This window comes from Acanthisitta chloris, unplaced genomic scaffold (genome assembly GCF_000695815.1).
Source record: "Acanthisitta chloris isolate BGI_N310 unplaced genomic scaffold, ASM69581v1 scaffold38939, whole genome shotgun sequence".
In the NCBI taxonomy this organism is placed as follows: Eukaryota; Metazoa; Chordata; class Aves; order Passeriformes; family Acanthisittidae; genus Acanthisitta; species Acanthisitta chloris.
In genome coordinates, this window is record NW_008693765.1 from 15,133 (window position 1) to 41,814 (window position 26,682).

Here is a 26,682-nt window from a genome sequence, read left to right on the forward strand (position 1 = left end):
GTGTAAGCCTACATGAAAAGCCACAGTCCTCAATGCAGAAAGAAAGCAGGGCAAGACAACCTTGAAAGGCCAGAGAGATAATTCCATCATGTAAGAAACTATCTTAGCTGAAATCTGCTAAGAGCTGCTACAAAGAACCCACCAGCCCCAGAGCAACCAACCCCAGGTCTTCAGCAGTTACAAAGGCTGTGATTTCTGTTTTATCCCTGGACCTCCTCCTGGCTGAGTGGTCCAGCATGTGGCTGGTGATGGAAGCTCCACTCCTGTGACATTTTCCCATTGTATTTGCACTTGATACCAAGACCCCTTCGAGTCCACAATGCTAGAAAAACTTGGGAGATACCAAAATGGGCCTGGAGCATACAAGCAAATATTTCAAACACATTTATTCCAACCATAGACATGTCACTGCTTTATACCAACTAAGGGAGCACAGCCATTCTCCACCCTTCTCAGCTGTGGTACTTCTTTCCCCAGTGGGCACCCAAAACAAACAGGAATAACAGGAAGGAGGAGGGGCTGGGACAGCTACAGGAAAAGGGTCATAAATAAATAAATCCCACTGGTATTCAGCTGCTCAGCACCAGAACTGCCAGCGGGCAACACTTCCAAGGAGAGCAAAAATGAATAAATAAGGCCTTGCTAGAGCTAAAGTTTCTCACTTTTCACCACTCTAAAGACTGTCCCAAACCTTGTGTCATCCAGAGATTATATGGATCCCAAACATATATCCAAGCAGCATTTCTTCTTTGAAAGCCCTTGGGCCCCACTTGTTATCCTAGAGCTCGATTCCCTCTGTGGCAGAGTCCTGTTCCTGCCAGGTACCCTCCAGAAAGAAGAAGAGCAGATGGACAGAGCCACTGGATTACACACACACAAGTGAAAACACACTTAACAACTGCAACCTGATCCAGATTTAGCAAGCAAATTAATTTCAAAAAACCCCAAATGAACAGAAATTGTTCATTACAGCCACGGAAAGATGATTTCTACTCAAGTAACGTGTGTTGTGCCTCTTACAGGGGGTGACACATTTTGGAGGAGTGGGGGAAACATCAGAATATTCAAACACAGACAATTTATCACAGGGCAGAAGTCTACGACTCGCTCGGGACCTTCTCACCGCGCGATCGAGGGGCACGGGAAGAACCAAGAGTCGCTGAGGTGACACGAATGACCAAGATGGAAGAACACAACTCATTTCGGATACAGAAATGTTTAATGGCGTTAAAGTGCTACTTTAATGGGGACCATATGCTAACATTTAAACACAATTCCACTGCACTGCTAAATATGGTTGTCTTTATTTTTTTTTATTTTATTTTACCTCTTTTTTGCCCAACCCTACCTAAAACAATAAAATAAAATCTAAAGGACTGAAATTAACAACCCATTCAAATCAGCAATAAGTTATGAATTTTATAAAGCATTTTTTCCTCTTTTTTTTTTCTCTTAGTAATGAGGGGTAGTTAAATTACTTAAGGATATACAAAGTTTCAAACAATGCCATAGGTGAAGACTCTATTAAGGTTTTTAAAACTTGGAAAACAAAATAATCCTGGCCATTAAAAAGACAAAAATAAAAAAGCAAAGCCCTCAAAGTGCAGGTTAGAATGCTTGTCTTGGAGAAAATTAGAAAACATTCGCTGTAACAGCTCTTAACAGCACCTGCACAGATAAGATGGCAAGGCCCTTGGGAACAGGACGTGCAGTCAAAACATTACATTAACATGAGAGACGTGCTGAGCTTAACTAGGTTAACTACTGGACTGGAACTTCAAAAGTCAGCAAAGGGAATGATTCTAAAAAGAAAACTGAAGAAACCCCCACCAAACCTGGCCTCTTCCAGCTAGCACAGCCTTCATCCGTTGTGTGCATGGCAAAAAAAAAGCATCTTTGCATTTCATTGGGTCAAGTGCTTCATCAAAACAGAGATCTTTTCATGGCATAAATTCATATAAAAGACATCTAAGGTTTCGTATGGACAAGCTCTAAAAAGACGCATCAGACTTGGGGTGTTTTCCCTCCCGACACATTTACAAATGTTTATCAAAAAATCGCTTCAAATAAAAAGGTCATAGTGGCTCAGTATCTGGGCATGACTTTCTGGTGTGTCACCTCTCCTGTGTGCTGGTTTCGTTCTGCCCTCAGCTGGCTGTGCCTGCCTACGAGCAGCGACTACCGTGAGATGTGCTGTCGGTGTCACAGCCTGAGGCATGACAGCCCACGATGTGCTGGTAGATTACAAGTGTGCACCTCCTGCTTTAGCCACGCATCAGAGGTACTCACTTTTTAAATGATGTCCAACAGAAAGCTGAGTTGAATGGTGTTCTTTCCTGAACATCTCTCTTTGCTGCCCCTCTCCCTCTGGGCACAGAATGAGACCTCAATCATTATCGTCATTGTTATCCCTAGGCTGTGTAAGCCTTCTTGGATTTCCTAGTACATTATGACAGCATTAGATTGTGATAAACTGTAGGATACAGTCCTTTTAGGACCACGAAAGCTCTTCAGAAGGGCCTAAATTAGGTTGTTCAACCTGAATGCAATGTAAGAAATTCTGACAGTTCTCAGATCTCATGACAGAAAGAGAGGGATGAGTCTCTAGTATCCTCTTTCAAACAAATTAATTCAAAACAAAGTGTGTCATCACTGAGGTCTAGATCCAGGTCCCACAGAAACAAACGGACTTCACTGACTTCAAAGGGACTAGTGTGTTTGGTCTAACTTTTTGCCAGCAGAAATTGGGATTGGTAACGTGACCAAATGAACAAATATGGGTTTCTGTGGAGGATTCCTTTACCCAAAAAGCTTTATATACAGGTCTCTCCAGGACTAGCTGTCAATATGTCATTTCTGAAAGAGGATACTGGCATCTAGGACCCAGTTTGATCACCCCAGTGAAATCATTCACCCTGCACTGTTGTCTCACTTGGTTCTAGGAAGCAAACGAGAGCTTGACACTGGCGCTGGAGTAACCCTCGTCACTCCCAATACTCTGCAAGCTGCTGTGATCATCAATGTCACTGATGCTGGTTGTGCTGATATTGTCCACTTCTCCATGGGAGAACTCTGTGCTTTCAACGTCCACTTCAATCTCTTCTAGAAAGGAAAATGAGAGAAATGCACACAGGTTAGCACCACAGACCCACCTGCTCCTTTCATACAATATGCTGCTGGGACCCCCCAACTGAGGGAATGAAGCAGAAGTCTGGCAGGAAGACTTCAGTATTCTCCCTGGAATGGAATGGGCTGTGGACATGATTTATCAAAAGACTAGATACCAGACTGGAGTTTTTTGCAGGGATTTAGCAAAGGGGTTTGACTCCTCCACACGCAGCCCACACCATCAGTGTGAGCCACCTCACACACTGAACTTGTTCCCCTACCTCTTTGGAACTCTACTAACCCAGTACTGGGAACAAGAAGAAACAGATAAAATCGAGGGCAACAGAGGAAATGGAGCATGAAGTTACCCCTAAACAAGCTCCTTGCTAGACATTGTATTACCAAAGCCAGGACCACCCACACAAGGCAATACAGGACATTATCATGGGAATCTGAGTTACTCTCACAGATACTCAGTGGCCTTTGGAACATACATCTTGTTTTATAAGAAAGACTTAAAAAGCTAAGATCGAGTTATACAGGTGCCCATATTATTGAGGAATTTTCCAAGGGATTTCTTTTTTAAACTACAAACTCATGCCCAAACTATACACCATCTTTGGGTCTGTCAGTAAATATCAAACTATCTATTGTGCCTAATGATCTCTCCACAGCAGAGTTATTTTTAAAAAGAAACTTATCTGAATTCAGTTAGCCATTCAGATAATCACTAGCCAGTTTTAACTGAGGAGATGAACTATATGGGAAGCTTGAGGGAAAAAAAATGCAAGGGGGTGGGTGTGTAAAGCATCTGTTTCAGTCCCATTAACAACTTCTCATGTTTTCCTCTTTACATTGCCAAGAGATTCAATAGACCAAAAAGCACAATGGGTATCTCAACTTTACCATCACTTTTAATGACACAGAAATCAGCTCAAGTTGACAGTAACAATTCTTCCAGACTTGGCACTCAGGCAAAATGCTAAACTTCCCATATATATGTGTATGTGTGTGTGTGTGTGTGTGTGTGTGTGTGTGTGCAAGCAGAATCCCCAAATTAAATATTGTAGGCCATAAGCAAGAGGCAGCTAGAGACAAGAAATGGATGAATCTCACGCTCTCACTTTACAGAGTCCTGAGGATTCCATGCTAGCTTGGCGACACCCACCTCGCTCCGAGTCCGAGTGATCCGAGGAAATGGTAGATCCAATGCTGTCCATTCGTATTCGCTCTATCTCCTGAGGACCCTGTAGCTGTTCCAGTCTTCTCTTTAGGAATCTTTGTTCTCGTTCCAGGTTCTCAAGCTGGTGTTGGCTTCTCCTCTCAACCTCTTCAAGTTTCTGACATGATCAAATATGACTTAATAATTAGTGTCATCCTCTTCTCCTTCCCTCCCATCTCCACTGCCCTGACACCTGCTTTGCTTGGACCGTCCCAGGTCCCAGAAGGATTTAAGCTGCAAGAGCCCTGAGCCAAGCTGCCTCGCAGTCTGCAGGCACAATGCTATCTCCCCACATCTTTCCACCTCTCAAGTCCTGATAAATCATACACATTAGTACAAAGAGTCTCTGAGGACTGAGCCTCTCCAGGGGACAAGATGTGAATTGCAGCAGTTTGTAGGTCATCCCACACGGGATCAGACACTGCATTACCGCATCTGCCCACCGAGGGGCCTCGATTCCCTGAACCAACGACTCCAGGGTTTGTTATGACCAGCTCCAACAGAAAAACGTGCCCTGGGAGTTCGGCGTTCCTTGCTGCACGGTTTAGTAAGATTTCTCAGAAAGAGTTTTCTATTCAGAAAGTGATTTACATAACCTACTACAGATTTCTTTGATCACAGCTGGGAAATCTACCAGGGCACTGTTCTTTGTTTCCTACGACAAGCACATTGCATAAGGAGGAGTCATTTCAGGCTAACTCTGTCCCTTCGGCAGTGCTTTTTCTCCTTCACCACCCATCTTCCCTCCTGCCATCCTGACCTGCAACGCAGCATTTCAGCCTCTCGCCGATACTGACAATGCTGCACTTCCTTTCCACGCTTTGCTTCGCCAAAAGTGAAGCCAGAAGAGCACTGGGCTAGCTGGCAAGTTCACACATGAAACACCAGCAAGCAAACCTGCCTCAGACTCTTGTGGTTTGTGCTAATGCTTCGGCAATGGAAACTCACTAGCACATCAGAAAAAGAAGCTGCATTTCCCATCAGAACACAGTCGTTCAGCAGTAGGTATGTTTGCCTTCAGAGACATGCAGCTGTCAACACATCATCACAATGCTGAACAAGACCCCCGCTCCTCAAGTCCATCATTTCTGTAGTTAACGGAATTCACGATGGACTCCTCTAACAATGTGGCTTGTAGCAATGATAAATGATTAACCGAGGGGGCAAGGCTTGCTAGCTCTTTTATTTATTTATTTATTCTCAAAAGGTGTTAGTCTCTTTCAGCAGAGTAACCTCTAGGCAGCAAAGGTGAGCAATTGAATTGCACTTCCCAACTGCCCAGGCTGAAAGCAGCTGGGAAAAGCAGCTCTTACCTTGATATGTGCTTTGGCTTTGTTGAGCAGCCCAAGCGTGGTGTGCCTGGTGCAGTCTGGTCCGAGCGGTATCAGAACTTTCAAGCGCTCTAGACACAGGCGGAGGTGAGCTCGGCTGCAAGGGGAGGAGAGGAGGATCAGAGCCCTGAATATCATTTCCTTCTCTACTTCCCCCCTACAAGGCAGTGTTCACGTTTCCCTCTTTCCATGCATCACAACATTCACCCCCAGGCACCAGGACAGAGCGGCACTAAACTGTTTACACTTCAGACATCAGCTGCTCACCAATACTTGCATTATTGCTAACCTCTGACACACACTGTTTATTTTCTTCCTGTCTGAACTGATAATCTGGCTCATCTGGATGAACTTTGTGCAGGGGCAAAGGCACACAGGCAAATGGTACAAGTATCTCATGGGTTTCCTGTCTCTCAGCTATTTGCTGTCTGTTTTGCTGAGACGAACTTGTGTGAAAGCAGTTTTGAATGACTGGTACCCCCTGCACACTTGTTCATTGCTGGCTCGAGGACATTTGCTCTGAACTGATCTAGACACTGTCTTTTTGCATAAAATTAAGATCATCTATGAGAAAAATGGTCAGCTCAAAACACTGGAAGAATCCCTGCTGGCAATTAAAGGAGCTAGAGGGATGGTAGTTCCCAAGAACTGCACTCTTACTCCGTCCTGGTCCCAGGTCTGAAATGCTGCTGGGGGTGCAAGGTCTGTGGGAATGAGAGAACCCAAGACCTTCCCCCGGGCAGTCTTCTGACCTTGGCTCACATCTACAAAGACAGGCTCCAGCATGACAGCGTTGAGATGATATGAGCCATTTTCTGCAGAATATGGCAACATGTTCTGGGGAAAATGCTTCAGGCAGCAGTGGCAAAACACATCATCCTCGGGCTGCACAGGAAAACTGTTTCTACTCTCTCCTCCTCTGTGTCACGTATGCAGAAATGAACAGCAGATTTATGGAAAACTATCGAGTGTGTGTTGCCTTTTCCCCCTCCCTCTCTCTTTGCCAGACATTAATGATTTATGTCCAAAGTTGTCATCCCAATCAATAACACAATGACATCAGCTTTACCATTCACATGCAAGAAACACCAGTGCAAAAGAGGCCTGAAAGCCTATCCCAGCCCCTGCTCATGCACAAAGAAACTGAATCTTTGCCTGATCCATCTCAATGCAAGGGAAAGGAAAAAAAAACGAAAGAAAAAAAAAAGAGCATGGACAGTTCATTTCCATTTGTTTTTCAAATGCACTATTGGGCCCAGTTTGAAAGGGGTGGGGGAGAGAAGTCTGTAATCAGGCAATTATGTCAGTGACAAGCAAGGATGATTAAGGGTGGAAGGGTCAGGGGTTTTGCTGATGAACTGTCGGCGCAGGGGAGTGTTCACTGGCTGTGCTGTAGCTGTGAGCTCCTCACAGTGTCTACTATAAATCTCTTTGCGAAGGGTCCATCATTCTGTCCCAATAACAGTCACAGGGCTGCATATGACCAGCAAGGGCCTTCAAGAACACATGTTGTTCATTAACCATTAACAAATGGAGGGGTGGGGAGAGGGAAATCATAATCCAAAAATCAAACTGAAAAAAACAGTAATCACACCAATCTCATACCTCACTTCTCAGTTGTTCTAGGGCAAACCCCACTGTCACTACACGACTTTTTCTACTCAGAAGGCAATTTTCAATACAGAGCTTGATCAGAACTTGTGTGTAGCCACTACAGGTGTTTGCCCTATGTCCCATGATGACCCACAGGGCAAGCAATGAAAAGGCACTGCTGGTTCACACTGGCACTACAGTTTGTGTGATCCCATGGGAGACTGGATACTGACTTCCTGCAGCTAGAGGAAGGAAGAGCAGCAGGATCTTGTGGTCAGAGACATTCTGGGTTTTGAACCCATTTTTGGGCCTGACAAAGACTTCCTGAAGGGCCACAGAGGCAAGTCATTGAGTCGGAGCTGTCAGTGCACAGCCATCAAAGCACAGCACAGAGCAGCACACGTCTCTTCACAGCATGACTCTGAGCTCCTGCCATACACTTCACCTACGATGAGCCCAAGTTAAAAGACAGCTTGAGCAGAGCTCAAGATGTGCACACAGATCTGGGTGCTCCACTTAAGAGGGGACAGATACACAGCACCTGCTACAGACAGGGATCACAGACACCCCCCTGCCCTGCTAGGCAAGGACAGCTCCCAGCCCATGGTGAAAACTGCATTATTTGTGTAACAGAAAACAAAAAGTTTGGGGAACCAACATCTAACCAGTGGCAAAGGTACCACAGTCCACTCCTGAATGCAGAGTGAAATGTACAACACGTCTACAGCCTAAGCTTTGGGCTGAGTCACAGCACTGGAGGTTTTAAGAGGAACCAGGAAGGTGCTGCAACAGGAACTGCGATTCCTGGAACCAGTGATCAGCTGTGGAGAGGAGCAAGCTCTGCCTGGATTGCTGAGACAGCAATTAAGAGCATGGCACTGATCTGCCGTGTCAAGAGCTGGTTATGTGCAGACTCAATGAAATCAACAGTGGTAAGCACATGAAAGCTATATGAAAAGGTCCTGCCATGTAATAAAACTCTGGGCACTTGAAACACTTCTCATTGTGCCCCAGGACCACAGTGGATTGAAGAAGGTTACTGCACTCTCCAGGCAGGGAGAGGACAAAGCAGTCAGAGGGTCTGTCCTCATGAGGATACTGGAGAAGTTGGCAGTTACTTCTCCAGCATGTGTGGCCTCAAAGGGGACATTCCTCCAGTTCTGGATCCCTGCATTGACTCTGAGAGCACAGCAGACTGGCCCAGGCTCACACAGCTGGTTTACAGAGAAGCCACTCCTGCCGGTGGCTCTGCTGGCCATGGCCTGCAGCAGGGGGGACGGGCTCTGCAGGCAAACCAGGCATCAGGAGGGGACACCTGCCTGCCACCCAGGGTGTGGTGTGAGCTGACAAGCTCACAGTGGTACACAGCAGGGCTCAGGCAGCAAGCACACTGCAGGGGCAGGTGGTGCTGGCTGAGCTCAGGCAGTTCTTGGAGGAAGTTTGACCAAAGCAATTACTTCTGTGCTGCTGTTGGATTTTCCCCCTATTTTGCACTCCGAGCTGAGCAACACAAGAGTTTTGACACCACTGCAAACATGAGTGCATTCGTATCTCCAACCACAGCCTAGGCAACGTGCAGGGCTGTTCACTGCCGTACAGCAGTGGGCCAGCCTTGGTGCACAGGCTGCTGCAGACCAGGGACTGCCAGGCCCTTCATCACCAGCAGCCACCTCTCATTGCTGGGAGTAACACTGGTAGAGCCACTCAGGAGCACCCTGGCCCAGTGTAGCTGGGATAGGGAAGTACAATCAAGACAGCAAACTGTCCTGGCACATAAGCACACGTTGCTTTCCTTCAGAGAGATCAAATCAAACAGCTTCCCCTGCTCTATTCCATCCACAGTGTTCAACATCTTCCTTCTGTTTTTCTTTTTAAAATCTAACCTGATCACAGCCCCTGACCTCTCTCAACTTCCAACAGCCTCAGTGGACCATGATGGTTCTTAAACCATAGAGCACACACTAGCAAGTGTGATGCACTGATGAGTGGCTTCAGTAAAACCCAGAAATAAAACTTCCAAGCCCAGGGAGGTGGTGGAGTCACCACATCTGGACACGTTCATGAAATGACTGGATGTGGCACTTAGTGCCATGGTCCAACTGACAAGGCAGTGATCGGTTAAAGGTTTGACTCGATGATCTGAGAAGTCTTTTCCAACCTAAATGATTCTGTGATTCTGTGAAAACCATCACAGAAGACTCAGCTAAAAGACCATTTCAGAGAGAAAGCAATCATGAGCCTATTAATCTTTCCTATCAAGCCCTGAAGCTGTACCTGGGCAGCAGTAATTCCACTGGTCAGGCCATGATATGAGTGTCTTTTCCCCTTGTTTACCTGGATGCTGCTGCAACATGGCTTTGACAATGCTGCAGGCTCTTGTATTCAGTGAAATACCAGCATTGTGCAGGCTCCAGACAGAGCCAGACGGCTTTCCATGTAAACCACTGGATTATGCCAATATTTGACGCATCTGCCAATATCTGGAAAAACAAGTCTAAATGCCCATATTGTTATGTAACAGAGAAACAACGCAGGCTTGGTGCAAAGGGCTGCTGCCTCTCCCTGCCTTGATCCTGAGGAAGACAGAGAATGACAGAAGAAGAATTCCAGTTTCAGGGGAGGTTGAAGCCGTTGCATACTAGCTGCAGGGGAGATGGGACAAACGGGGGCTCTTTCTCCAGGCTACGTGGCCTTGGAAAAAATCAGGCTCTCACAGCAGCATCCTGAGCACACTGTGAGTGCGGATGAAGAGATCCATGGAGGATTTGAAAGGAGGGGGCCCTGCACTTTCCCAAGAGATCAGCCCACGGCCCCCTTCCTGCTCAGCTTGATGAGGGGGAAGAGTCCTGTTTGAGATTCCCATGTGGGGCATCAGGATGGCCAGAAAAGGAGCAAAGCACCTGAGGCTTCAGAAAACCAGAGCCTAACATATACCTCCCTGTCCTGAAGAGCTGAGGATCATGTTTTATCCTGTTCCATCAGGCTACTTTGGCTAGGACAGAGACCCTCTGCTGCTTCTGCTTCACCCTGTGCAGGGCCAGGAGGAGCCGAGAAGCAAATTCCTCTGGGATGGGAAGGGCAAGCAGAGTGAGGATGCCCTCTCTTCTCTGTCAGGAGCTGCAGTGGGCCAGGAGACTGCAGTCAAGAAGGATGGGCAAGCTCAGCAGCCCCACAGTCCTGCCAGCAGATCCACAACAAGGTATAGATGGCTGTATGTGGAGGGAGGGAGTGCTGCCCCCTGAAACGGCAGCCCCACTGCTGCCCACTGGCACCTGCTGTTCTCCCCACTTTCCCTTTCTGCCTGTGCAAAAGCTTCTGACTGCATTTGGATTATTTAACTGTACCCCCCAGCTGCCCTCCAAGTCTGAGCACCCAGTCCCTCTGTCCTGAGCCTCTATCAGAGCAGCCCGGCTCCTGCTCTGTGCAGCCCCCCCCTTGCACTTGGCTCTGCCTGGCTGCAGAGGGCTGTAATTTCACAGCCTGCTCTCCTCTCTGGCTCCCAATGACATCACCCACTCTGATTATATAAAGCACAGGCAGAAGCCTTTATTTATGCGTGCTTTTTGCTCATAGCTTCAGCTGTCTCACTGTACAACACACACGCAAATCCCACTGCAGGAACTGGGCTCTCTTTTGCCTCAATCAAAACTGCAGTGCAGAAAAAGGTGTGGGTGCAAAAAAAAAATTCCCCATTTCCTTCCCCCACACCTCTAAGTACATTTTAGAGGAGTTTGGGTAGGAATCAACCTACCCCAACACTGCACCACAGCAAGCTGGGCACAAAGCCACCAGCTTCTTCCCCGCCTGGGAAGACCCCAGAGAGCTGAGGGTTCTGTGGTGGCACCTCCAAGCCTTGTGTCTGCTGGTCACAAAGTGGCTACACATGGGATAGAAACCTACCTACCCTGCAAGGGTCAGCCCACTGCTGTAAGGGCACTGCTGGTTTCCCTCCCTGGGCCCTGGTGGGCACAGCCAAACCCCTGTGCACTCCCTGACAAGCCCCCCCCCCCCCAGGTCCATCTTCCTCTGGTGAATGCTGCAGAAAGGGCTGCGGGCACAACCATCAGAGAGACAACCCTGAATGTTAACATCCCTGGAGAGACAACAGCTTCTTTGCTAGAACAGGTTTGGGATTTATGTGGTTTTCTTCCCAACTTCCACCATGGGAAGAAGAAACGGAAACTGAGGCAAGAAACTTTCTCTGCTGAGGAGTTGGTCAAACACGCGCGCACACTCAGCAGGTTTACCAGATTCAGCACTATCCCCTAGTCAGACACTGCTGCGAGACTTTGCTGAATCAAGGCTTGAACATCTGCAAAACACACACACACACAGACACATGCACACTCTCTTCCCATCTTTAAAAGATCAAGCCTCCCTCCCAGCAGGAAATGACCAGCTCGCCTCCAGCAGCAGTTCAAAATGCTGAATTCTTAATTTTGTATGTTGAAAGAAGGGAGCATCTGAGGGGAAAGAAAAGCATTTCCCAGATATTTTTGTACTGTGCCTGCAGGTCTATAGGGCTCAACTTCAACAGTGGATTTAAGCATGTGCTCAACATCAGGAATATGCTCAAGTTCCACTGAGGCTAAATCAGGCACTTGATCTCCAGAAGATGTTAAAAAACCAGAACCAAACCAAACGAAGTCCCTAAAGAACCAGTAGAAGGAAGATCCTAACATGGAAAAGGACATGATCTCCTCTTCTCTCTCTGTCTTTTCAAAGTCAAATCTAATTTAACCCTGAAATTAGAAACCAGCAACTTTGTTTGGATTTCAGAGCTAATAGATTGCCTAAAAAATTCAGGAGGGATCACTGGTTGAAGAAAGCAATTCCCGGAGAAATGCGTGTGACCCTACATCAATAATTCACTGGATGAGAATGATTTTGAGATAAAAGTAATGAGAAACACATGCAAAAACCACAGGGCAGGAAAAATGGGGAAAATATGGTTTCCCTCTAAAAGCAATTCGCAGGTCAGAGGCTGCTTATCTCCGACAGCCATCGAACGACTTGATGCTCTTTCCTTACTCTTGCCTCTAACCCCCAGCCTGGCCCTCTCTGCAAGGTATCTGCTCCTTGCTTTACTGAAGGCTTGTCTTCATGGAAGGAAGAGGTTTTGCCAAGCACCTGGATGAGGACTGAGCTGAGCCCGTGCTGTCTCTGCTGCAGAGCATTACACAACTGTGTGAGCCCTCCAGCCACGCGCAGTGAGGCTGCAGTGGCGCCTGGCCAGGCTGCAATAAACACACTCACACCCACTCACCCCAGTTCCACAGGGCGCCAGGGACGGCACACATGTTTTAGAAGGAAATCTGGCTCAGAAATACACAGTTAGAAGTTAATCTTCTCCACCTGAGCTGTGAATTCATTCAGAACAAGCCCTGCTTTCTGATTTCAAATCAGGTCTCTTCTTACGATTATTTTCCTGTGCTTGCTCCCAGTTGAAGAAGATACTTGCTCATCTGACTCTCTGTTTCCAGTCAATTTCTACTGATGGCTCCCTGGCATGCAGGAGTATTTGAATTCCAAATGCTAATAAAATGTACCATGAAAAAGCAATTGAAAAAATCCTTTAGGTATTTATGTTTTTAAAGTAAAGATCTACCACTTAAAATAAATTGAGAAATGAAAATTTAGGACCGACAATAAAAAGACTTGACAATGTATCGTAAATAGGAATTTAAAGGAACAAAAAAGTTTTACAGGCAACATTTTCAGCCTGATCTTAACCATATCAGGTCTGTCTGCAAAAGTTAAAGAGGAACATGCACTCAACTGTGTTCTCAAACCAAGGGCAAGTGAAAAACAAACAACAAATGAAGAGATCTATGATTGAACAACTGTATGAACAATAATAAATTGTAATTGTAATAAAAAAAACACCAACCCCGAGGCAATGCAGTTTTTCAGAGCCACACTAATCAGCACACCTCTGCCTGGTGACAAGCTATGTCCCACGGAGATAATGGGTGGCACGGTGTACGGGAAAGCAGCATCGTGATTCAAGCCCATAAGCAGAAATGAAATACAAACAGCAATGTACTGATGTACTCTGCAACAGCAGTGTTTTGGCCAAAGCACACCTCAGTCACAAACCAAAACAAGGGGCACTGGGAGAGAAGCAGCATCAAACAACTGAAATACACAGAAAAAACTGGCCGGTTTTGCAGCCACAAACCCATCTCCACATCTGCATCAGAAGCTGCAAGCATTAAGGTAAGCACAAAGCAGAGGTTTTCCCTTAAAACACACTGCCCACACTCTCCACTGCACACTTGGAAAGAGGCTGCTCTACATACCCTGTCCTGCCCGTTCCTGAGCCCTGCATGGCCTTCCACTGCAGTGTGAGCTTATGGCCAAGTGCACCCCTCAGACACAGAAATTACTTCTACCCCCGTCTCTTCTAGATGGGAACACTCACCACTGATGTCTGCTTTGGAAAAGCTTCAGGCTCTTGGCAAACAGAGGGCTGCAAGACCAACAAACCTTGTGCCAGGTGGTGTGTTGCCACCACTGATCCCATCCAACGTGGGTCTTTCTAGCCTACTGCTGCAGTCCAGAGGAAGATATCCTCTCTCCATCTTTCTCTGCCCCACACAACTGTCAAAATCTCTCCCTTTCCTGAAATCCTCTAGGCTCCTTCTAGGTATAAATCTGACAGGGCTCTCCTAATTCCATACTATTTTGAAGGCAAATTAATTACTTCAAGGTTTTCCAAAATCAAAGAAGCAAAAGAGAGGGATGGAGGAAGGGGAATCAGGCAGTCTCCAATCATTTGGTGAAATATGGGGGATCTGGCAGAGATTTGGGTTTCCTGCAGGACAGGTGCCCCCTGGGCTGCAATATATAGCAAAATGACAAGACCATTTTAGTTGTATCTTCCAGTGGCTGATCAGTCTGTCCATACTGTGCACACATTAAGAGTAAATTGTGTTGCTCAGTGGGCGCTGGGGTTGGCCTACAAACACCCTGAGTTATGTGGACACATGAGAGAGCTTCCACTTCCAGGATTCAAGGCTACTGCACTGCAGACACAGCTGTGAACAGCACACTTCTGAAAACTCAGTGGAGTCCCACTCTTGTCTCAGAGGGCACTTCAGGGAGTAGGACTGCTCTCATCTCACACAGTCTCTCTGTGACCTTCCGTTTCACTCTGTTCTCTGACCAGCACTGCAAAGGTTGGACTGTTTGCCCTGCTCTGCTATCACTAGCTGTCATTCTTCAGCCTGTCCAGGTTTTTGTTTCTGCCCTCTTTTCTGACAGTCCCCTAGATTGGAATCTCTTTGGAACAAGAACACAGTTGCCAAATGCAGACATCGAAACAGGATCCTGTGACTGCACTCAGAAATCTTAAATCAAGCAGATCCCAAACAATTATACTGGAGTAACATTGATTCTGAAGCTGAAGTGATATATCTGGGGCTAATTTTATTCACAATAACTTCTGGGCCTTTGGGTCCTATTTGTTGCCCAGCTTGAAGTTTTCCTCTTTGAACTAATGGACTAGAAGACAGAAGCCTCATTTAAATAAATAAAATAATAAATTAAAAAAGAGACCATCTGTATTCCCAAGACTTCCAAAACTAGGATGCTTTGAGGAATGGCAAAAAAATTTTGAATACTGACACAGTAATAAAAATTTACCATTTTCTGGAAGGTGTCTCCTCCAGAATGAACTCACATCTGTTTGGTAACATGACTGCTCATCCTTTTGTACCCTCTTTGATCTTCAGAGGCACCAATGAGACAGGCTGCTTCAACTCAACAGAGAAAGATCAAATGTAGCAGCCTGGGCTTCACAATGAAAAGGTGATGAGAGCAGCAGAGGTGGCCATCTGCCCAGCAGAGGAATGGAGTCAATCAGTGCCTGGCATTTTCTCTCACCACTTCATTTTCATCCAGATCTAGCACCGACCTCAGTGCCCGTACATGAGTTTCTCTTCCCTCCTCCCAGCTCCTCTATGCTGTTCTTTGAAAGCAATTTGGACAGTTGTTAAGAGATGTCAAATAGCAACAGATGATCTGGAGTGGAGTCTATGATTATTTATCAAAGTTATTCCCCCCTAAATTTATATATATGGATCTACTACTATTGATCTTGGCCATTAGCCATAAAGCATTTTAATCCCTGGTGAATATAATTAACTGTACTTTACTGTACCACAAAACACGATGTTACCAGCTAAACCCCTTTTAGGCTGAGCTGGGCTTACAGCAACATGCTAAACCCTACAGCCATCACAGGCCACAAATGCTTCACATCACATTCCCCTCCTGACCTAAAAACACAGCTCAGCTGCTGCCAGTATGGGCACATGCAGGTACCTCTTGCACAAGAACTTTTCAACTGCTCTAACTGCTGACCACGCAGGTACTGCAGTTTTCCACCCTGGCAGTAAGATGCAATCCTGCATTTGACTGTCAGGGAACATGCAAAGTAAGCTGTAAACATCAACATGCAACCTAGGCTGGTTAATTACAAAGTCCAGTCTAATAAAAACTCCATCTTTGTTAAAAGGTGGTTAAAAATAGACCTGCTCTTTAAATAGCCAACCGCGTCCTGTGCCCTGGTTCTCACTAATACCATTGTAATTATCCTTCTAGGGATGCACAGTGTGCTCACAGCCGCCAAGTGCAGTGTCCTCCTCCTCACCACCACCATGCCTGCAAAGCAGCTGTGCCATTCAGCAGAAACCTGCCTTGCTGCAGAGGAGGCAGTAACCTGCTTTGTTGCAACCTATGGATTTTCAGCTTTACTGCTAGAATTAGGTCACCAGCAAAGATAGCCAAGATTTTCTAAACTCACTAACTACTTTTAGTTGTTCTGTTCAGAGGTTTCCTGGCTAAGCACCATGCCTTTGAAATGAGGAGGTATTTCAGGCTCCTGCAAGCAGACACTGAGAAGCAGGGATGCTCTCACTCCACAATCCTGAATGGCTTCTAAAACTGCCAGGCAATGGGAATTGCTCTCCAGTTCGGCTCTACTACCACCAAGTCCTTGCAGCCTCTCCAGGAGAAACCAAACGAGTGTGCACACCAGAAAACAGATGGATTAGCAGGGATCTGCAGACACCCTTGGAGGCCACAGGACTGCCTTGAGACTGGAAGAACCTACAGCAGTAGGCAGCTTCCCACCAAGCAGCTGGAGAGTATCCGTGGACCGACCTCCTGCCTACAGCGGAAAAGCTGCCCATGGTCCACAGGGTGTTACAGCAATAAAAGCACATACAATACCTCAAATCCTCTGTTTCTTCACAAGACTACTGAAAGAGACCTTGGACTTTGGTGCCTGCTAAATATAGCCAGGTTTTAAACTTATAACTCCATTAACCAGCTGAAAGAAGCAAATATTTGCTAAGATAGACATCTGTCCATCAGTGAAAGAGTCAAGGATGTTATTAACTTGTTATTTGGGAAAACACATTTCTTGTTTTCAAAATAATGAGTAGGAAATTTGCCAATATCAAGAATGAATTCTGATCTGGTACCAGAAGTTATTTTGCCATTAACATATTTTTTTAAATTACACGGATAAAGTATTGCTACTCGAGAGATATTTTTACTGTTCATTAAGATAGGACAGAGTTTTCCTACCCCATGCATCTGCTTTCTGAAGCTATATACCAGTTTCCTCAACTCATGGAAGAAAATCATAATTCCTAATGAAAAAATATTCTAAGGATGTGACCATTTGGCATACTTGTTTACACAAAATCCTTTATGCCAGAAGGAAAGCATGTGCTCTTCATCTAATACCTCTTCACACTGTCAGAAATATTTAAGGAGTCATCAAATATCTACTGCACCTTTCAGGTATAGAGGGCATGCATCTGGAACAGAGGAAGCAGTGCATGGAATTTCACCTTGTAAAATTATTTTAAATTTAACCTCAAACATCCCAGGGAAAATAAATTACCAGCCAAGGTCACTATCAGATGTATGTTTGGAAAAAAAAGCACTAGGAAGGAGAACTTAAAGAGATCCTAGTACTATTTTTCCTACTGGATGTGGAATTTTGCACACAAGGAACAGCAATACTGTATTTCAAAAGCCTAGGAGTTAGCTAATGTTAAGGGACAAATGGTTTAACTCAAGTTAACTACACATGTTACTCAGCAGGGGAACCTGAACAGAGAAGCACAGCTCTCAGCACACTGACAGCAGGTGAGTCATGTCCTGATCTAATACTTACAGAGGTACAAGGAAAGAAAACAGGTTTGGAAAGTAGGCACCAGAGAGTGTGAAAACACACCTTGCCTCTGCTTAACTGGTGTTATGTGCTAATACAAACTCACACTCTATACAGTTCTTCCAAGGAGGAGAAGGGTTTATCACCTAGAAAATCAAACCCATGTCAACCAACACGAACCCCCTGCCTTGCCCTTTACCCTTTAACAACCCTTGACACCTTCCTTACATTTTCTTTCGTTCCACTGGGCATGTGTGAAGCCATAGGATATAAGACTGCTCAAACCTCAAACAAGGAGAAAGCATGAAGCTGGCCACTAGGAAACAATTTCCTTGGGCAGGAAGCTAGACAAAATGTATCTGTAAGACATGGAAATTGCTGTGCTTTTTCAGCTCAACAACAAAACTTCTAGTGCTTCCAATAAGGCTCAGAAAGTCATTATATTAAGCACAGGACATTCTCCCTAGTGAACACTTGATCAGCAAGAGAAGACCATTATGACCCCTGCCTGGTCTTCAATGCCACAAATGGACACAATTTTAATTCTCCCAAACCAAGACCAGCTGTAGTTGAGTAAACTAACATTTGTGGATTAGCTGCCTCACGTTTGCTGACCTTGTATTCTCCCAGTGGGAAAAGGGTTAGGATCCCACCTGGGAGCAAACCAGACACTGAATGTTCATGGCTTGTTTTGGAAAGAAAAATAATTAAGAAAAAAAAGAGGAGCTGGAACACATAGTCCTCCGGTTTGGTGGAAACTGGTTTCCATTTGCTCAGCTATCAGGACAGTATTAAGAAAATAACCACAGGAGCTTACAGATGTACCTGCAGGGGCACTGCTTTATGATCACAATCACACCCTCCTTCCTTGCTCGTTTGTAGAGCTTGTGTCACTCACAGGGCCCCATGCACTCAGGCAAGACAAATTACTGCTTCTCAGTCAGGTATTTTCTGTGCAGCATCCCATCCTGGCATCACTTCTTGTTGGCTTCAAAAATCACTAGCCTTAAAAATAATAATAATAATTAAAAAACCCCATGAAAAACAACTAACAAAGGTAATTTTCTCCACAGATAATTCACTCAGGGAGAGGCTGTGGTGGGTTGCCTTATCGTGAGAGCCAAACAGCAAACCAGAAGCACAGACTTCTTGACTTTCCTAGAGCTGTGCTAGCCAGGAATTTGCAGTTTGATGCACTTTCAGGAAGGGCAAAGCAGCAACTAACTGGAGTTGACATTTCAGGTCTCTCCACAAGCAGGAAAGGGTTATGCAGCAGGCAAGACCATTCAGAGAGAGTCAGGAGACTTGTCCACAAACAGCTTGCATGACCCCAGGTAAATGCCTCGAGGAACTGAAGCACACACTGCTCAACCACAAAATGGAGCTAATCCTAATTCCTTCATGGAGTACTGCACAGCTAAATCTATGCTTGGGTCTCAGGTGCTCCTGTAGCTCCGCAATGACACTGGTATGTGAAGTGCCAAGAGAGGAGGACTCTTTGGGAAGCCAATGCATTCAGCTTTCTCTGCTAGTTAGTAAGGCCCAGAGCACAAGATGACCATATTTCCCCAAATGGATCAACAGCTCCTCACTGCTCCTCCCTCCCCACATATGCAGAAAAAACTGTCTGAGGTTTTCTCCCACCTCTGTCCCAAGAAATTATCAAGATGGAATTTCAAAGGAGTTTAGTCAGAATCAGGAAGCCAAGATGAAGGCTGTATTGTTGACTTTGCAATCAAGCAGTCATGAAACTTTTTATTTCTTAAAATCCTTTAGTTCTTGATGTCCTACTGCTGATCCCATGCGACAAAAAGACTATGGTTTAGGCCCCATAAAAAAAAATATACACCACAGTAGCTCAGACATCACATGATTTAAAAAAAGCAAACAAACACCTACATAGGATGCTGCCTCCTCCTCCTGCTTTTTAAATACACGTTACGTTGGCTCATACACTGGTTTTATGTGGGGGATAGAAAACACTTAACTCCAGGTGCTGGGATTCGAGTCACGGAATATCACCAGAATTGCAGGGAAGATGACAAGTGCATATTTTTCACCTTAAATAACAGAACAACTTTTTTAAAAAAAATCCTTTATCATAAAAAAAAAAGTCTTTAAGAAACTCATGGAATTTGCTTTCCCTGGATGGCTGAGGGGAAGTGCAAGGCAGCACTGTCTGCACACACCTGAGAGCCAGCCTGGACTCCTTACAGGAGTCCCCTACTACTGTACCACAGCTTTCCACTGCTGCTAACCACTTACAGTGTGCCCAACCCACAGTACAACCCCCTTCCCACTCTCCTCTTTGCCCACCACATGTATTTTTCTCAGAGGTCACTAAAAAAAACAACAAACCACAACTCAAAGAAACTCCAAGAGACACTCATGACTCCAGAGAGCCTCCACATGTTTTCCTGAAGTATATGACACTAGATATGACTTCTCATCTCAATTTGCAATCCCTTCACTGAAATGCATGCCCATATGTGCTTTTCCCAGTGAACACCAAGCCTGTAAGCTGCTTTTCCAAGCCAAGAAAAGTTTAAAAGAGGTCACACCACAGAGAACAGGCTCTGCGCGTTTCCTAAGAGGGTCATATTACATAGAATATTCACCGGAGACAAAGTGTTCCCATCCGGTTTCCCACTTCTTTTGGCATCAAACTTGCTTTTTGGGGTAGGTGAAGTGGCAACACATGCATGGGGAAAATGAAAGAGGAATGTTTTTTTGCTCCCCCCACTTGCCTATCTCAGTCAGAATTCCTCAGCATACTGCTAGGGTCTAATAGAGTGATTCTTGCTACGACAGTTGACTACTATGTTCAGCGTTTGGGACTCTCATCTTCACACTCACAGAGGCACTCAACTTTGGATGGCTATTTTTCTTCCCTAGAACAATGCTGAAATAATTTTCTTCTGAGTCAGACATTAGAAAAAAACTTTCTAGCAGTAACCATAGTTAATCAGGGCAATAGGGTGCATTGCTTCCTTGGGCAATCCTGCTGTCAAATGCTTTCAGGGCACTGCTAGATCGGTGTCTGTCAGAAAAGCTTTAGATAGAGCTTATCCTGCCTTGGGGCAAGGGGCCAGACCAAACAAGCACTGCAGGCCCCTCTCAGCCCCATCTCTGACAGCTTCAGAAAACTTCAGAAACTATGGAAGTCTGAAGAATACAGTTTCTTGCCCTCCTTTAGGCAGAGGGCCCAAGCCAGTCGCAGGGGCAGTGTGCCGTTTCTGGAAATTGAAGTGGAATTTTGCTACTCCAGGCTCTGACTTGGGTGACAGAGCAGATCTGCTCCAGAGTGGCAGTTGCAACTGGCAAAGGGCAGAAATGCCATGTGTGTGGGAACAGGTAGGCCAAGTAAAAGGGAGGATCCTGAGGCATCCACAAGGCACAGCTTCCATCAGCAGAATGAGACAGTCCACGGCTGTGTGGGTTGGCAAGGAAAGGACAGGAGCAAAGCAAACTACAGGATGGGTTTCAGGGAGAGGAACCCCACCCCAAAGCAGTTACACCCCAGCAAGCTTCTCTGTGCGCAGCTATGCAGCTGCAAACATGGAAAAGAGCAGCCAGCTCAAGAAACACTGGAAACAAACACAGATCAAAGGGAAACACCAAGCTGTATACACAGCTGGGGCTGTCTTCCCCTGTTAAAATGAGATGGGCACATAGATTTTAACTGTGAGCTCTTTGTGTGTGCTTGCACGTAACTGTGTGCATCTGTGCAAATGACACAGCCACCCCACGTTTGGCCCCTCGACATTACCCAAGGGTAGCTAAGGAATGGTGTTTTCCAAGCTGCATGGAAGATTCCCATGCAGCTGGGCAAATTCTGACTGGGCAACCCACAACTCAGCCCATCCCAGGGAACAGGGCCAAATGGGTGGAAAACGAGCTAATAGCAACATCTAAAAAAGAGCCTCTGATTTCTACAGTAAACCTGCTACACCACTCTCCCTTTTAGAATAACTCATTTGAACAATTTCGCTGAGTTTTCAGAAGGAGCAAACAATTCCCATCTAAGGGCTGGACTTTGGCCATGTGGAATGACAATGAATTACCCCATGTGTTGACCAGGTTGTGTCTTTAGGAAGCACTGTCCCTTCCTGAGAGGAAATGTGGAGGACACATCACCCAGAACTACCTGGGAGAGTCAGAGCAATTCCTCCTGCACAACCCAGCTCTGAGAGGAAAGAGCAGAGGAACACACTGCAGTAGCACATGGAAATGCAGGCAGCTGTCTGTTCTCAGCTCCTGGAACACTCCTGGCTGACCAAGCTCTTCAAGGCTAAGGACAGTCACAGTGACCTCCTCAGGCCTGCTTTCACCTCTGAACCTTCCTGTTCTGTTCCTCTTCTCTCCTGGGCTGCTCACAGGGAGGTCTACTCGTACACAAATAAGCAGCAAAATCAAGCCTAGCATCAATTTCCTTTTCCTTTCCATGTATCTCCTCTGGTGGTTGTGTGGCTTTGCCAGCCTTCACCCTGAGAGGGTCCTTTCCCTTTTCCTACAAATACACTCACTTATTCACAAGAAGAGCAGTGCCTATCAAACCCTGTCCTTCTGTTGGTGCATTATCTGCGTTATACAGCCTGGACACTGAGTTGCTCAGTACAGGAACCCTTGGCACTGCTCCCCAAATGACTAGGCATAACTACAGCACTGAGGAGACAACTACAGAGGAGCAACAATTGCACAAGTGAAGGCACAAGTATTCATTTGAGAATCATTATGAGTTGTGCTTCTGAATGATTCAGATGCTTTTAGATATTCCACCGTGGCTCAGCAACCAGTCAAGTCAGAGATAGCAGCCTGCACTTGACTTTGTAAGCATGACTAAATTTTGTGCAGCTGTTTACTACCTACCATGATAAAAACCACACCCTTATCATAGGAACTGTTATCAGCCTGGACCATGTGTGAACCCACTGATACCATTCACAGTCTACTTCTATGAAAGCAATGCTGAATTTCAAACTCACGTCCTGTTTCCACTGGAGACTTCAGTGCATAAGCTTTTTTACTATCAACTTCTGCTATGCCTCCTTCTTTCCCTCAGCCCCTCCTGTGCAGAAACCCTTGTACAGGCCGTTAAAAGATCAATCTGTAACTCCTATATCCCCTTTCCTGCCTCACCTTTTGTGAGCTGAACATGATCATTTGCAAAATCCCTTTTTCATCCTGAGTCTTAAGGTACTCTACTTCAACTCCCAGACAAAAAGTATGAGCAAAAACCATCATTTCTTTGCAAAAGCTTTTAATTTATCCCTAAATAAGTTATGTTGCTTTATGAATGCACTCTCAAAGGTAAATAATTAACAGGCAAGAGGGATAGAAAATCTTATTACACAGCTAACAGGAACTGATGCTCAGGCAGCAGTGTACCCATAAAGTGTACCTTCAAAAGACAGCCCTTAAGTTTTTTTAATGGAACATCAGGCAGAAAACCTGACTCATCCCATTGCTCTGGAATCCAGGGATTCCTCTGCATTCCTCCAGACTCAGACAAATCCAAAACCTTTATGTGAGATTCAGCCTGCATCTGAGAGACTCAAGTGCCACGTGTGAAAAAGGGGATACTCCAATTTTGCACAGGCATTGTAAGAATTATCCAAAGAGCAACCCCAAAGAGCACTAGGCAGAGATGATCTGTCTTTCTACACAAATTCAAACTCCCAAGGCACACAGAAGGGAGGCAGGGAGATGACACCAACTACTGCTGTGTTCTGCCATTGCCCTGACTTAGCCCTGTCCACGTTACTCGATGGCCTTATGGGAGGAGAATTCCTGACCCTTGGTTGCACATTGCCCATTTAATTGTTTTATGGTTGTCTTGTGCACTATTTGGGAGAAAACCTGCCTGATTTGTTTGCCCACAGCTATGCAAACGCTTGGGGTGACCAGTGCCATTTGCAGCCAGGCAACAACCACAGCAATTGTGAGATGAAGTCTTTGCTCTCCTTTCCCAGACAAGGCTATGAACGCCTGTTACGCACTTGCACTTACCACCACAGCACCCAGAACAAGGAGCTAGACCACAAGCAGTGTTAGTCACTTGAACAAGAAAAAAAATATAGCCTCCAAAGTCTCCAGAGATGCATTTGGCAGAGAGATAAGTACAGAGCCCTGATACGACTGAAGATGGAGCCATGAAAGCAGAATGCCTGACATCCCACCTGGGGCCAGATTCTTCCTGGGTCCAAGCTCACTGATTACAGAAAGGATTTGCCCAGTCTTTACCATTTTTTGAGGACACCAATAAACATACAGAACCCGAGAGGGTTCGGCCTGAAAGAAAACTTTGGCAATGTGCCCAAGAAGAAATTTGAGGATGCAAGTTTGGGAAGAGATTCAGGAGCCAAAGTTGGCAATGATGCACTCCAAATCAGAGTGGTGACCTCCGATTTGGTGCAGAGACCTGACTGCAGAGCATGTTTCTCTCTAAGATGGGGGTTTCCTCTCAAGTCTCTCTTCTGGCAGGCAAGACGATGAAAGGATTCTCAGCATCAGACCATTATGACAAGGCCAAGCAGATTGCGCTGACAGTTCTTTCTACACCATGGGAGAAAAACACATCAGAAAGTGTCCCTAAAACACATCTCAGTCGAGAAGGGTTTTGTGATAAATAACTGTTTCTGAAAACTGGCTTACAACAGTGATTTTATTGTGCAGAATTGTTGAAACAAAAAACATTTTTCTTTGTGTCAGTTTATCCAAAATAGTAGTATTGTTCTTTTTCCTCTTTTCTACAACACCTATTGGATTCCTAAGGGAAGTGCAGAGATCTGGGAGCAGAAAGGAAGACAGGCACACATACATTCTTTACTGCATCACTTTGACTAAAAAAAATAAATGATGCTGAAACTAGAAATTCCTGTATAAGCAGCAATAAAGGACTTCCAACAAAATGTGGATCATTTTATTTCCTTCAAATCTTGGCAGGGAGACTAACTGTCCCTTTTTAGCAGCTTTACTCAAAGTGTTGGGTGGCCCAGTAAATGTGAAACAAAGCCTTTGCAGACTTTTGACTGTAAGTGAATCAAAATGCTGCTTCTGCACAAGCAAGCACTTCACACGAGCAAGTGTGGTGGTCAGCCAAAGGGACTGACCCCAGTGCTACAGCACCTGACTGGGCAGTTCCCAGAGCAGCGCAAAGAAGGCACAGCAAAAAGCAGACTGACACTAAATGATGACAGCTGAGCCTGAACGTGTCCAGAAAGAACAGCTCTCCAACAGCCCTACTCCGAAAACCACAGGCTTCACCCTCCCCAGGTTATGGAAAAATAGGCACAGCAGCATAGTAAGTTACTCAGATCTCCTCAACTAGAAGAACATGCTACAGCTCCCAGATGAAAATGGAGGCATCTGTCATCCAAACAGAGCTGAAGACAGCTAACTACCTCCAGCTCTTGTTCCACACCAGCCAGGGAGACAGGAGGGTTTAGCTACAGTTCCCACAAGGAGCAAGTTGGATCAGTGCATGCTCTGACCTTTGGATGTGTCAAAGAAAGAAGCATGCTCAGCTGTGTTGGACATGGTTTGACTGCTGCAGGGAACATCACAGGTTCCAAGTTTTATTAATGAGGAAAACAATATGTACTGTCAATGTTTGCTACATGAAGTTAACATGAAAACAAAGGCCACTCCAGAGAACAAATGAAATTTACTGGATTAGTTTCTTGCTCCAGCTCTCCTGATAAATAGCACTGAACTCAACACCACATTGATTAGCTGGTTCAAGACAAACACTGATCAGATTGCCTTGGCAAGTATATATAGCACTACAAAAGCACAATCATCCATGTCTATTCAGAGTAGCAAGGATTCACTATACTTTAATTTCCCTTCCCTCTATCTTTCCCAGCCTTGACAGCATGTCTGCACTATATAAATGCCCTATGTTAAATGGTTTTCCCTCCTTCTTTTGCATTTTACTAATAGACACACTCAAAGCCTCTGTTGTAAAGAAACAACCAAACTACAAATGCTGCAGAGCCTCAGAAGGTCCCAGGTTTCAGTGCAAGCTGACCCAGGTCATGGTTTTCTCCTCCACATTCAGTAGGGTTTTTCCTTTATCCACTACCTCAAATATACACGCTAGCATAAGTCAGCTCTGGGTGAGAAACTGTTTTGGCAAACCATTCTGCAATAAACAGTCTCTTACATTAAAGAAAGAAAGGGTGGGAAACCACTGAAGATAGAGGATTCTGTGTTTGTCGTCTTCACTTTGTCTCTGATCATCTCAAAAGATATGAGAGAGAAAGGATCTTACACCACTTCACTCTGCTTTCACACGAAACAAAACTTTTACCAACTTGATGTAGAAGTTTGTCTCCATTCAACTTAGTCCTTTTTCTTTTAAAATGATGTACTTTTGCAGAGCCACAAATTCTGCATGGTCTTCAGAAAATTCGAATTTCAGTGAGACTCCTAAGGTCTCTCTCCCTCCTTGGATCTATCTTTCGCTTGAACTGAACTATTGTTACCATAAGAAAACCATGCCCTAACAACCCATTCTTCACCCAATTATTCAGCTTTGGTTTTGGTTTATTTTTTAAATTTTTTTTAAAAAATCTGATCAATAGCTTTACAAACATCTTTCTTGTTCTATCATGAGACATAAGTCTTCTGCCAGACACCACCACCATCACTGGTCTACCAGAACTGCCACTTCACAGAGCAGCAGGAAGTCACCTCAGCTCTCTGTGCCTTCTCCGAACACCACACTGACCACATCCTCCCAACACTGGTATTGTGTCTCAAATGTTCACAGACAACAGCTAACACTGCTATCTACATAACTCACAACATTTCGCTTTACCCTGAATTTTGTTATCCTTTTTTGAGAAAATATGACACTAGGAACGTTCATCCTTCAGTCACATGCTTTATCATGTTTTCTTTTAGAAAATGATGGGGTGTTGCTTACGCATCAGTTTTTTGGTAGGCGTGTTAAAGGGCTAAAAAGTATCATTTTAGTTACGCCTTGCAGCAGATGAGAAACAGAATACTGGTTTCTTGTTTAAATGCAAGCTATGACTCATCCTGAGCAGAGATAAACTGAAACACATACCCATTAAATAAAAAGCACAAACAATTTTCCAGTGTGAGGATTAATGACAGATAATAACTATAAATTAACTTTCATCTTTTATAACAAACAAAGCCCCTTATATAAATGCCACTGCAATCTTTTCAGATAAAAAAAACCCCACAACAAATCAAAGCAAAAA

The 26,682-nt window shown here is 45.2% G+C and overlaps 1 protein-coding gene across 1 annotated transcript in view; it reads right to left on the reverse strand.

Moving 5' to 3' along the window:
* Positions 1-1,200: 1,200 nt before the first annotated feature.
* The window catches only part of MXI1 (MAX interactor 1, dimerization protein), a gene marked incomplete at its 5' end in the record, with an annotated part of 45,250 nt that continues 19,768 nt past the window's right edge, over positions 1,201-26,682 (reverse strand). The window contains 3 exons of the mRNA XM_009083169.1: positions 1,201-3,102; positions 4,277-4,448; positions 5,644-5,758. Coding sequence (XP_009081417.1) covers positions 2,939-3,102; positions 4,277-4,448; positions 5,644-5,758 — 451 coding nt within the window. The remainder of the gene's footprint in view (positions 3,103-4,276; positions 4,449-5,643; positions 5,759-26,682) is intronic.